At 37.3% G+C, this 12,876-nt stretch overlaps 2 protein-coding genes and 1 non-coding gene across 3 annotated transcripts; 1 reads left to right on the forward strand and 2 right to left on the reverse strand.

The window, feature by feature from the left end:
- Nucleotides 1-3,290: 3,290 nt before the first annotated feature.
- Nucleotides 3,291-3,426, reverse strand: LOC111482533. Its single transcript, XR_002718224.1, has one exon. It is a non-coding gene; the product is annotated as a small nucleolar RNA Z247 (small nucleolar RNA).
- Nucleotides 3,427-5,554: 2,128 nt separating this feature from the next.
- On the forward strand, nucleotides 5,555-10,849 carry LOC111482131 (putative ALA-interacting subunit 4). Its single transcript, XM_023127796.1, has 9 exons — nucleotides 5,555-5,687; nucleotides 5,911-6,009; nucleotides 6,725-6,783; nucleotides 6,876-6,950; nucleotides 7,067-7,183; nucleotides 7,298-7,368; nucleotides 7,732-8,029; nucleotides 8,111-8,400; nucleotides 10,499-10,849. Exons 2-9 carry the CDS (start codon nucleotides 5,913-5,915, stop codon nucleotides 10,557-10,559), a joined length of 1,068 nt encoding a protein of 355 aa, XP_022983564.1. The 5' UTR covers nucleotides 5,555-5,687; nucleotides 5,911-5,912; the 3' UTR covers nucleotides 10,560-10,849.
- Nucleotides 10,850-11,553: 704 nt separating this feature from the next.
- On the reverse strand, nucleotides 11,554-12,755 carry LOC111481963 (zinc finger protein 4-like). The gene has a single exon (XM_023127587.1). It carries the CDS (start codon nucleotides 12,641-12,643, stop codon nucleotides 11,882-11,884), a length of 762 nt encoding a protein of 253 aa, XP_022983355.1. The 5' UTR covers nucleotides 12,644-12,755; the 3' UTR covers nucleotides 11,554-11,881.
- Nucleotides 12,756-12,876: the final 121 nt, after the last annotated feature.

The following is a 12,876-nucleotide window of genomic DNA, read 5'->3' on the forward strand; positions in this document are numbered from 1 at the left end:
TGACTTGATCCAAATCATTTCTGCAGTAAGATTCGCAATGGCCTTGTATTCTGCTTCGGTGCTTGATCTTGACACTGTAGCCTGTTTTCTGGAACTCCATGAGATTAGATTTGCTCCAAGAAATACAGCAAAGCCGCTAGTTGAACGTCGATCATCGGGACAACCAGCCCAATCAGCATCAGAAAACCCCGACAACATCATGGTTGATTTCTGAATTTTCACTCCTAATGCTAGTGTGCCTTTAACATAACGAAGAATTCTCTTCACAGCACCCCAATGAGCATCAGTAGGTGTATGAAGATATTGACACACTTTATTGACAGCAAATGCCAAATCAGGCCTAGTCATTGTCAAATATTGTAGTGCTCCCACTGTACTTCTGTATTTGAATTGTTCTTCAGCTGATAAGGGTATTCCTTGTTCTCTGAATAATTTTTCAGCAGAACCCATTGGTGTAGACATAGGTTTGCATTTTTCCATGTTTACTCTTTTCAACAAATCTAAAGCATATCGTCTCTGTGACAGTATGATACCATCTCGTGTTTTCTTGACTTCAATACCCAGAAAATACTCAAGATCACCCAAATCTTTTACTGCAAAATCTATTTTCAATTTCTGAATCAACCTTTCGGTTGCTTGATCAGAGGAGCTCACAATAATTATATCATCAACATAGATGAGCATATAGATAGTTATCTCTCTGTTTTTGAGAATAAAAAGAGATGAATCAGCTACTGAAGCCTTGAAGCCTAACTCAATAAGCTTTCCAGTCAACCTTGAATGCCAAGCTTTTGGGGCTTGTTTCAGGCCATAAAGGGCTTTCTTGAGCTTGCATATGTAATTCTTTGGTTTGGCTGAGTCTTGAAATCCTGGTGGTTGTCGCATGTACACTTCCTCTTTCAGAATTCCATGCAAAAATGCATTTTGGATATCAACTTGTCTCATATTCCAGCCCTTGGTTACTGCTAGCGAAAGAATGACCCTGATTGTTGACGGTTTGATCACAGGGCTAAAAGTATCAGTGTAATCAACACCAAATCTTTGCTTGAATCCTTTGGCAACTAATCTTGCTTTTAATCTTTCAACTGACCCATCTGCTTTTCTTTTCACTTTATACACCCATTTACTATCAATGAGATTTATTCCAGGTTTGGGTGGAACTAGATCCCAAGTGGCATTTCGTTTTAGCGCTGAGAGCTCATCATTCATTGCTCCTCTCCATCTTGGATGTTGCATGGCTTCCTGCAGGTTTCGAGGTTCAGTAGCAGTCTCTATGATCGGAGTTGTGATAGTTACAGCGCTTGCGAATTTTCTTGAGGTTTCTGAATATCTGATAGTTCCATCAGTGAATTGTTTAGCTTGTACAATGTTATTTCTCAACCTTGTTCGCATTGGATGTTGACTAGCTGCTTCAGTTGGTTGATCAGACACATGTTCATGAGTTTGGTTTTGAGCATTGATCGAACTGCTCTCAGCTTCATATTCTGCAATTTCCTCTGAACTTCTTGTATTATCTGCAGAAGATAAGCTGACACCAGACAAGTTGTCACTAGCAATATTATCAGTTTGACCATCATTCATATGGGAATTACTAACAACTGGTTCAATATCTGTAAGAGCATTTTCAGTGTAAAAACTAGCAAGTTTGGCTAAGGCTGGAAGTAGAACAGGATGATGTGGATTTGTGGTTTTGTTTGGTGGCTTAGATTCTTCAAAAGGAAAAATATTTTCATCGAAAACCACGTCTCTAGAGATGTAAATACGTCCTGTACTTCTATTTAAGCATTTATATCCCTTATGAGAAGAACTATAACCCAAGAATATACATCTAGTAGTTCTGAAACTCAGTTTCTTGTTGTTGTAAGGCCTTAAATTAGGCCAGCAAGCACAGCCAAACACCCTAAGCATGGAGTAGTCTGGACTTTTACCAAACAATTTATGAAGTGGTGTGTCTTGTTGTATGGTTCGGCTGGGCATTCTATTTATAAGAAAGCAAGCTGTGTTGAAAGCTTCATCCCAGTAGGATAGAGGCATGTTGGCTTGAGCGAGTAAAGCAAGGCCAGTTTCTACAATGTGTCTGTGTTTTCTTTCGACTAACCCATTCTGCTGGTGTGTGTGAGGACAGGAGATATGATGTTCAATGCCTGTGGATTTGAAATAATTGTGTAACCGATGGTATTCACCCCCCCAATCTGATTGGACGGAGCGAATTTTGGTATTTAGCATAGTTTCAACATGTTTTTGAAATTGAAGGAACACAGACTCAACATCAGATTTGCATCTCAGAAAGTAAATCCAAACATAACGACTAAAATCATCAACAAAGGAAACATAATATTTGGAATTATTTACTGACGCAATGGATGGACCCCATACATCAGTGTGAATTAATTGAAGGGGTGCTGTAGATACATGCTGAGAAGAACCAAATGGCAATTGATGTGCTTTCCCTAATTGACAAGCATTACAAATTGAGGAAGAGGGAATATTAGTATCTATAGCTAAATTATTATCTTGTAGAATTCTAATGGTAATTGGAGATGCAGGGTGCCCTAGCCTTCTGTGCCATTGTTCTTTCGAAAGTTTGGCTGTCAGCAAGGCTTGACTGAAATTATGCGGTAGAACGTATAGGCCATTCTTACATCTACCGTGGAGCAGGAGTTTCTTCGTGACTCGGTCCTTAACCAAAAAATAGTTTGGGTGAAATTCTACAACAGCATTATTATCAGATGCTAGTCTTTGTACTGAAATTAGGTGCTTATTGATTTTAGGAGCATATAGGATATGTTTCAGAACAAGAGATGAACCAGAAATTAATGAATTCCCAATATGAGAGATAGACAAACCTGCGCCATTTGCAACCTGAATTTGGTCGGTGCCAGTGTAGCGTTCTCTGGTGGTAAGCCTCTCTAGGTCATTGGTGATATGATCTGTGGCTCCAGTGTCAACATACCAGTTTGTGTCACTAGTGTATCCACTAGTTGCCAAAGCTGCTTGTTTGAGATTATTTTCGGCTTGATATGCCTGATCAAATCTGTGCCAGCATTGCAAAGCATCGTGATTGGGCTTACCACAAATCTGACAGACAATGCCTGAGCTGCTTTGTGTCTTTGATGGTTGACGTCCAGGATTGTTCACAGTACGCCTTGATTGTCCATGACCACTATTTAACTGACGACTACGACCGCGACTACCTCGACCTCCATTGGCACCTCCACGAATGGATATCCTATTGACATTGTTAGCAGATGAAAGTTGCTCAAATGTACCCTTACGCAAGTGCCGCATCTCATAGCTCAGCATGTGAGCATACACGTCGCTGACAGTGTATACATCTGTTCTGGTTGTAATGCTTGTGACTAGAGGATCATAATCTGGACCAAGTCCTTGCAGCATGTAGGCGATGAGTTCTTCATCCTCTATTCGCTTGCCAATGGCAGCAAGTGTATCACCAAGATGTTTTACTTTACGAAAGTAGTCAGCAATTGTCATGTCCTTTTTCTGGATAGTAGAGAGTTCCATACGGATCTGCATTGCTCTTGCTCGAGATGTGGAAGCAAATTGTCGCTCCAGCGTAATCCAGGCTTCTCGTGCAGTGGTGATTCCAACCATCGTGCTGAGAACCTCCTCAGTGACTGATGAGTTGATGAGGCTGAGTACCAGCTGGTCCTGGGGGTACCAGACTGTGAACTCAGGGTTGATGATAATTTTGCGATTCCCTGTTTCTTCACTTGGTTCAACGGCGATCGTCTGGCTTGGTGCAGGCATGGATCCATCCACAAAACCAACAAGGTTTTGGCTACGCAAGTAGGGAAGGATTTGGGTAGACCACAGTAGATAATTTTCTTGTGTAAGCTTAACACTAATCACCTGACTGATCGACGGAGAAGACATTGTGTTGATTGGGATTGACATGTTTAACAGCAGAGGCTATGGATCTCGTGGATCTTATTTCTGCTCTGATACCATATCAAGTTTATGCAAAACTGTGCCTCACACTATTGAGGACATATTCTATTTATATTGGCAAAAGATTAACTAATAGATCCGATTTCATAGGAAACTAACGAAGTAAGCCTATTCTTATGGCATGACTAACTTCAAGCTATTCTAATGGATTGACCAATTCTAACACATTGAACCCTACAGCCTTCTAACAAATTCAAACAAATGAAAATTTGAAACCACCATAACTTGAAATTTCCGAACCCCATAAAACTCACTTCTATTCTTACAGAAGAACAATCAACATGCCCTAGAAGTCATTAACCGATCAAACGCCCCAAAAAAAGGAAATAATACAGAAACGGATAATTTAACGAAAAACGAGATCAAACGATTCCACTGAAAAGAAAGAAGTGGTGACAAACATGTAGTGAGTGCTTCAGTGTAAAACGAACTGAGAATTTGTGAAAAAGATGATAACCTGAGTTGTTCCACTTCCAGACTCTGAAAGTTTTGCTCAGTGGTTTGAAGGAGACGGTGGCGGAGAATTTGAACCGGCGGTCAAGGCCGTTACTTCCCGTGCCAAGAAACCAATGAGAGGCGCGAACCTTTGCGCGTTAAACGTTTTTTTTTTTTTTTTTTTCATTTCCTTTTTAAATTAATGAAAAATCTTCTAAAATTCAATAAATTCATTTTCAAAAAAAAAAAAAAAAAGTTTTTTTTTTTTTTTAAACTATCCTTCATTAATATTCTTAATTTTTTTTTAAAAAAAATCAAAATTACTTTTTAATCATTATATATGTTATAACATTAATCTTTCAACTTAATTTTTTTTTTAACCTTAATACTTCTAAAATTTAGATGATAAAACAATATATTATATTATGGTTATTATGAAAAGATAGTTTTATTTCGAAAATATTGATTATTATTTTACGAGATACGTTTAAAGTATAAGACAACTGATAGAGGTTGATTTATTTAGTTCAATTTATTCGCTTTATTTTTATCATATGCATGATGTGTTAAATAGAAAAAAATTATCTAATAAAATTAAACATCGATGTTTGATTAACAAATAACAAAGACTAGAAATTTTTTTTTACTCGGCCTTATCTCGTTTGAGTAAGTTGACAAACTAAACCATGTTAAAAACATATCGTTTAATACCCTACAATTATGTTTGTTTCCTATCTTAAAAAAGCCTAAAGATACTACCATTTATTAACCAAATTGTTTAAGCACGGTTATACTAGAAATAATAGTGCGGAAATGTAGTCAGAATCTCATATTTATTGGATAAAAAAGAGATTATGATTATACAAGCGACAGACAAATATCTTTGAATGAAACTAAAAGAAAGACATTTAACCTTAAAAGGTTAAATAAGTGATATTAGAATTATGTTCCTAAATTTATCCTATTATAGGAAAAACAAAAACCAAAGAGATTGACAAGAGGATGTAGGGGAGTAAAAGGAGTTGACTGAGACGTGTATAGACATAGATTCAACTCTAAATCTTGATTAGGACGGAAAGAATCCCAAAAAGATGAGGCATAATAAAGAAATTCTTTCGAAATAGAATAGAAAAAAAATATTAAAAAAAAAAAGAAAAATTGAAAAACGCGCGAAGGTACTTCCACTAAATCTCGATTATGGGCGATATGTTTGGGCAGCATTACGGAAAATTAACTGGGTTTGTGAAGCAAGGGCCACCGATCAGATGAGATTCATCGATCAGGTCGCGTTTTTAACTTATTTTCGTCTTTTTTCTTGAATTTCCTCCACAATCAAATCAATGTTTCCCTTAATCTTGTGTTTCTTTTATCATCATCGATCAACCCATAAGAGAAAGATAAAGATTTGTTGTAACCCACTATTCGATTTCGAAAGAAAAGGGGAAAAAATTGTAGAAAGATGAGATTGAAGATTAATAACCTTGTTTTCTTCTTGTTGGTGCGTAGAAATGAATAATACTCACGCGGCAACGAGCTCGGCAAGTAGAATGCAGCATGGAGATTCTGATTCGTCCACTCCGCCCAAGAAATCGAAGATACCAAAATGTCATATATCTAATTTTGTTCTAGTTTTCGTTTGTTCTGTTCTTGCTAGTTTTTATAACCATTGTTAAGAATTATTCTGTTCTGTCCTTTTGGGTTTTTGTATACGATCACTTCCTCTCTGTGCGACCTATAATTTTGTACTTCATTGTTTTTTGGGCATTGTTTGTAAAGTTTAAGAGAAGCACTTCTGTGGAGCAAAGCTTTTGGTTTGTGCTTCTGGGTCTGAAATGTTTGTGCCTCTTTTGCATTTTAATCGTTTTAAATGCGTTGCTTCTAGCATTCTTATGCTTCATTCTCATATTATGGAGTCCTGCAATTTTTCTTTAGGTTTTGTATTGTTTTTTTAAAAATTTTATATTGATTGTTAATGGCTGTTTGATTTTTGTATGCGATCTCTTCCATTCTATGCCTAAATCTTTTGGAAGTTTACCTCTTAACCTGTGTTCTCGTACTAAATCGTTATTTGGGCATTGCTTGTATAATTCATGTGAAGAAAACCTATGTAGTTGTGCTTCTGGGTCCGTCAGAATTCATGTTTGTGCGTCGTTGCGATATAATCGTTTTAAATGCAATTCCTTCTAGCCATTCGTATGCTTCATTCTCATGTCATGGAGTTCTGTATTTCTGCTATCTATCATTGAAGTAAGGTCGATTCTATTGGCAATGTTATGACCATTTGGTCAATGCTCATACTTTATTGTTAATTTAATTGCAGATTCTAGATTTACACAGCAAGAGCTTCCTGCTTGCAAACCAATTCTAACACCAGGATGGGTATTCCTAAAAGAGATTTGAAGTTGTTTTCTCATTTGGTCGCTGTTGTAGCATTATACACTCTTTTTATTGGTGTCACTGTTTGATTTCAGGTTATAACATCCTTCGTTGCTGTTGGCATTATCTTTATCCCGATAGGCATTGCTTCGTTATTTGCATCAGAACAAGTACCTTCTCATCTGCCACATCCTTGCAAATATGATAAAATTCAGTTTTTATCTATTAATTTAGTTTTGAACTACTAAATGCTTAACTTGAGCCATGTGCTTTCCATAATACAAAGGTTGTTGAAATTGTGGACCAATACGATCATGATTGCCTTCCTTCTGAGTATCGCGGTGATCCTCTTACGTTTATTAAAGACAGTACAACTAATAAAACCTGTAGCAGGAGGTTGATTGTAAGTACAGATTCTAATGTCTTTGTTAAAAAGAAGACTGGATTTGGGTTCCTTTTCATATTTGTCTCTCAATTTGTTTGTCTTAAAGAGTTCTTCCAACTGAATGCTTTTCAGGTTCCTAAACCAATGAAAGGTCCGGTCTACATCTATTACCAGCTTGATAACTTTTATCAGAATCACCGACGGTATGTGGAAATCGACCAAAAAACTTAGTAGTCTTGAATATGGGAGAAATAAACTGTTCATGAGCAAACAGAAGGGTACTGTTTATTTCATGATTTGTGAGTACGATCATAGCTTATTATTTAGAACTCAAGGACGTGCTGTACGATCTATGAAACAGATCCATGTTCAAGTAAGGTCATGTAACTTATTAAAGTAAAGAAGAACGTGATTTAGTTTGTAAAGTAAAGATCTGAAGTATGGAAATCGTGTCACGTGTTAACTGATACAAGCCTACCTACTTGTTCTAGTGTACTTCAAGTCTTCACAACATTTCTGGTTCTCGCTCTTCATATTAATATACTTTTCTGTTGCATTTGCATCAGTTATGTAAAAAGCAGAAGTGATAAGCAATTACGAAGCAGGGCAGCTGAAGCAGATACAAAAACATGTGCACCTGAAGCAACCATTGGGAAAGGGGCTCCAATCGTCCCTTGTGGCCTCATCGCATGGAGTTTGTTCAATGATACATATGGTTTTTCTATGAAGAACAAGGCACTGCATATCAGCAAGGACATAGCCTGGAAAAGCGACCGAGAAAAGAAATTTGGATCTGATGTCTATCCTAAAAACTTCCAGAGTGGGAGTTTGATTGGTGGTGCAAAACTAAATGAGAGCATACCTGTGAGTATGCTTAATTTGCATTCTATACCGCTTTTTTTTTTTTTTAATGGATAAATATACTTTCCTTTGTGTGTGTAACAGCTGAGCCAGCAAGAGGATCTTATTGTTTGGATGCGAACAGCTGCACTGCCCACCTTCAGGAAACTATATGGGAAGATAGAAGCAGACTTTGAAGCTAATGATATAATAACAGTGGTGATAGAAAACAACTATAATACGTATAGCTTCGGTGGTAAAAAGAAGCTGGTCCTTTCAACCTCAAGTTGGATCGGTGGGAAGAACGATTTTCTAGGCATAGCTTATCTTAGTGTTGGAGGACTCTGCTTGTTTTTAGCGATATCCTTCATACTCCTTTACGTCATCAAGCCAAGGTGAGATACATTTCTCTTCTAAACTTACAAAGATCTGCTACAGTTAATAATTTAGGGAAAGATATTCACTTGATGAAATTTACAGAATATGACAAATGCAACTGCTCTCTGTTCTTTAGATTTAAATTCTTATCTTCATGAAACAGGGCTTCCATTTCTGTTTCTTTTTCATTTTTATTAGTAGTTGTGCTGGAAGTTTGCATGTCTTTGCACCTTTGGTTGGGACAAAGATGAGATATTTTATTCACTAATATAGGATTTGGAAGAAGTTTTATGCTTTGATTTTGATGGAACGGAGTATCGGAATGGGGTCTCTTCAACCTAATAATGGAAAAACTTTTCAATCCAAAAGAACAAGACCGAGCTCACTATTACAATAAGGTTTAGTGATCAATGCCCACAAAAAAGCATTAAATCTAGCTACCTCCCAAAACTCTTCATCTGAAGCTCTCTAAAGATTCTATTGTTCCTCTCAAGTCAAATGTCCCATAAAATTACAAAAAAAAAAAAAAAAAATAGCATGCCACAACACTTCGCTCCTCTCTAAAAGGAGAATTCATAAGTACCTCCTCGATTATAGATCTACCATCTCTATTTTGAGCTCCACAAACACCGAATGATCTTGTCCGCTCCAAAGGTATTGAGCAAATTGACAATCTCGCAGCATATGATCAAGGTCTTTCTTATGCTGCCTGCAGAGAATGCACCATTGCAACACGTAGGAAGAATACCCTTGAACATGATCCATGATATTAACTCTCCCATGTAAAACTACCATGCAAAAAACTTGACTTTCTTTGAATTTTAACCTCCCAGAATGAGGAGAAATTAATGCCCCTTGACAAAGAGAAGGGGTAGACAAAATATGAAAAGAAAAAGAATGGCAAGAGACAACCCTAGAAGGATTGAGAATCCAAATCCTAACTCCCTTCCTTTTGGGATCACATGATGCTCTTGAAGAAGAGAAAAAAGATTCGCCACTTTAATTGTCCTCTATCAGACCAAAAATGATGGAAGCCTAAGGAGATTGAAGAAGTAGGGTCTGAAGAAGGCAAAACCGAAGCGCCATGGGATGCAACCAAACATACAACAGGGACTTGTCACCCTCACAAAAAAGAGTCCCCTTCTTGGGTTCATGTGGATACAAAAATCCATGAACAAAAGTGGAAGCGTTGTAGAAATTCCTTTATGTGTTGAATGATGATTTAAGAGTAATAATACAGTCCCAATGAGGATAGGCTTACAGGGTAGAAGGATTTCGTTAACCTTCCTGAGGAATTCTTCTCAAGCTCCTATTTTAGGAAAATATCTATTATGGAGCTAAACGGTAGTAGTTGAACTTTGCTGATATTGTCAAGGATATTTGCCCTTCTAGAAAGTCCAAGGAAAAGCGGTATTGTTTTCTTGAAACTATAGTGAACGGTTTACCCATTGGTGGTGCAATTCAACTCGCATTTGATTTCTCGAGACTTTGTGTAGACAATACTGGAGCCAATTAGCAGGGTGGACTGTAGATATCTAGAAGATAATAGCTAGTCTGGTATTTCCAAGAAGTCCCTTAAATATGGATAGTTAAAAACTAATGAATTAGTCCAGGCCTATACGGGCTGGTAGAATATTCAAGTAAAGTTTTTCGTTTTACTGTGGTTTTGATGATCATCAACATGATGATTTTGGTGCATATCTCGGAAACTCTTTGAGCTCTCTTCGTGGGTACGTCCGAATTATATCGAGTTCCTAAACAAACACCTCTGTGATAATCTCGGAAGGCTTTACAGAGAACTGCTATTGGTGGTCGTTCTTAAAAGGGTGGATGATTTCTTCCCTTGATAAGATTTCGTTATTTTCTCTGTTCTTAGTTGATTTGCTCCTGGAGAAGATCCATTCTAATTACTACCCTATTTCTTATCAACTGTATGAGGCTAAAATTCCGCATTCTCCATGGAAGTTCTGTATAATTTGTGACAAATACAAGTTAAAACTCCTGTAAAGGAAAATCTGAGACGTTTTTGATTTAGCTTGAAATGCTTGATAATGTTTCATCAGTTAAATTAGAAGTTCTTGAACATCCAATAATAACTTGATTAATGTTATGCAGGCCTCTCGGTGATCCATCCTATTTGTCGTGGAACAGAAATGCAGCAGGGCAGGTAAACTAACCATGTCTGCACCAAATTCTCTTGTAAATGCTCTGCTTTGCTGCGGTTCTTGTTCAGTGCTTTAAGTCATAGAATGAGGGAGAGGATGGGGTGGAAGGGTTTCGAAAACTGCCGGTAAAATATTGCTTTACTTTTCTGGTAGCTTGGACTTTGGTTTATGTTCTTGGACCATGTCTTGTTTACAAAAATTCCCAGATGAAATGAATGTTTGTAAAGCTTCAATGTGAAGATGGGAAACTAAATTTTATGATCCTTTATATACATTTCAGTATCACTTCCAACCTATAATTGGAATTTGATTTAAAGTTCAGATTATAAACAAAGTTATTTTTCGAACAAAGTTTCAACCCACAATCGAATTCTACTCAGTAGATTAAAGGAAGTTAGAGTTCGATCTTAAAATAAACTAATATCTATCGTTCTTCTTGTTTAAAAAATCATTCGAAAATATTTTTTTGCAGTTCAACCGGTTGGGTAGAGGAATTTGAACCTCTTTTGGTTGAGCGTGAATTAGGCAAAAAAATTTAAAATCAATGGATATTTTTATGTTGCTTGATAAAATGAGAAAGATTATGTCTATCATTTATGTATTTACACGTCATGCCTACTCAACTAGTATATGTTTTAAAGACGTTATCATATCATTGTAAAAAATGAAATAAATCATGATAGATCTTAGTTAGTAACTCTTTTAATAAAAGCATAAGATTCATCTAACAAAAGATCGGACTATTAGTCACCTTAATGATTATAAGTTTAGATTTGAGTTTAAAATGCTTTTGAAAGTAAAAGTTCTCTGAGGAAAGAACCTTTTGAAAGTAAGCTTTTTTCCATTTGCTATTCAAAAGGTTCATAAGCACTTTCTCAAAAAGCATTCTTTCACTACTTCAAAGCTATACTACAGTTTTGCTATTCGGCTCCCAAAAGTTTCAGTCGCTCGTTGTAATAGCTTGTTTCTCGAATGGCTTGCACCTTAGGTGGTGTGGGGCTCAATAATCGGCCTATATTTTCGAGCGCACGCATAAAGTATACCAAAATTACATATATAAGAGCCCTACTATGTGTGAAGTAAAAACAAAGGTCAAACGAAATGGCAGAGCACTTGCATTACTATAAGGTAAGGGGATGTTTATGGCAGAAGGACTAGAAAGCAAGAAAATGCTTGTAAAGGAGCTTCCTTAAGCAAGGAAAATGACTTATAGCAAGCAAAGACTGATGATAAGTACTTAAAATGGGAAAGTTAAGTTGTGTTTGATTGAAACTTGCACTTACTGTACAGAGAAAAAGCAGAAATAGTGATGATCCCTCATCATATAAGCCTCTTAGAGTTTAAGTGTGAGATCAGGGGTCGAGTTTTCTACGTCCTGTATCGATGTCTTCTCTACTGAGTTTATGCTTGAAAGATCGGTCAATCTGAAACTCGGTTGAGTTAGTTCATGAGTGTTTCTAGTTTCTACCATTGGACGAAAACTACCTGGCCACATAACGTCTGCTTCATCATCCTCCAAGAACATCGGCATGCCTATATATCCCGGTTCCGGTTCGAATCTAGCACTGCTCCTGGTGTCAATAGGCATCATTGGTGCAGTGATTCCATGGAGTAGTGAAGAGTGTGCTTTGATCCCCAAGGACTTGAATGATGAACCTTTCAATTGTAAAGAAGCTAGACTAGCATATTTTTCAGCTAGAATGCCCATACGCATCGCCCGTTTCGCCATCGTTCGCTCGCGCTTATGCGCATTCTGGTGGCCGCCAAGAGCTTGTGAACTAAAGAACTTGCGCTGACAGTAGTTGCAAGAAAACACTCTTGGGACAGCCGTTGGTTCATTACTACTCTGATCACTTGTGCTTGACAATGAAAATCGTGTCGAATCCGGACATGTTCCGATATCTTCAACAATATTAAAGTTGAGAGTCAAGTCGAGGCAAACCGACTCGAATCCTGGTTGAGCGGAAGGGGAAGGGGAAGGAGAAGGAGAAAGAGGAGTCCTCGACCCGCAACGGATAGAACCAACTTGGCTACTAATATCAGAATCATTTGCCAGACAAGAAGGCTCCTTTTGAAGATCAAGAAATGGTTTCATAACTCAGTGGTGTTGGTTCTACACAAGCCCAAACTGCAGAATGTTGAACAGAGAAAGAGAAGATTGAATGAAGGCAAATAAGAGGGGGGAAGTGGGGAAGAAGAGAGAGAGATGGTGGGTTAATAATTGATGTTGTTTAATTATGGGAAATGGATAAAGGAATATTAATGATCCTTGTTGAGAATCACATTTGGAGTCAAGATCAAGGGGCTGATTTGTTTAGGAAATCAGAG

This window comes from Cucurbita maxima, unplaced genomic scaffold (genome assembly GCF_002738345.1).
Source record: "Cucurbita maxima cultivar Rimu unplaced genomic scaffold, Cmax_1.0 Cma_Scf00007, whole genome shotgun sequence".
Taxonomy (NCBI): domain Eukaryota; kingdom Viridiplantae; phylum Streptophyta; class Magnoliopsida; order Cucurbitales; family Cucurbitaceae; genus Cucurbita; species Cucurbita maxima.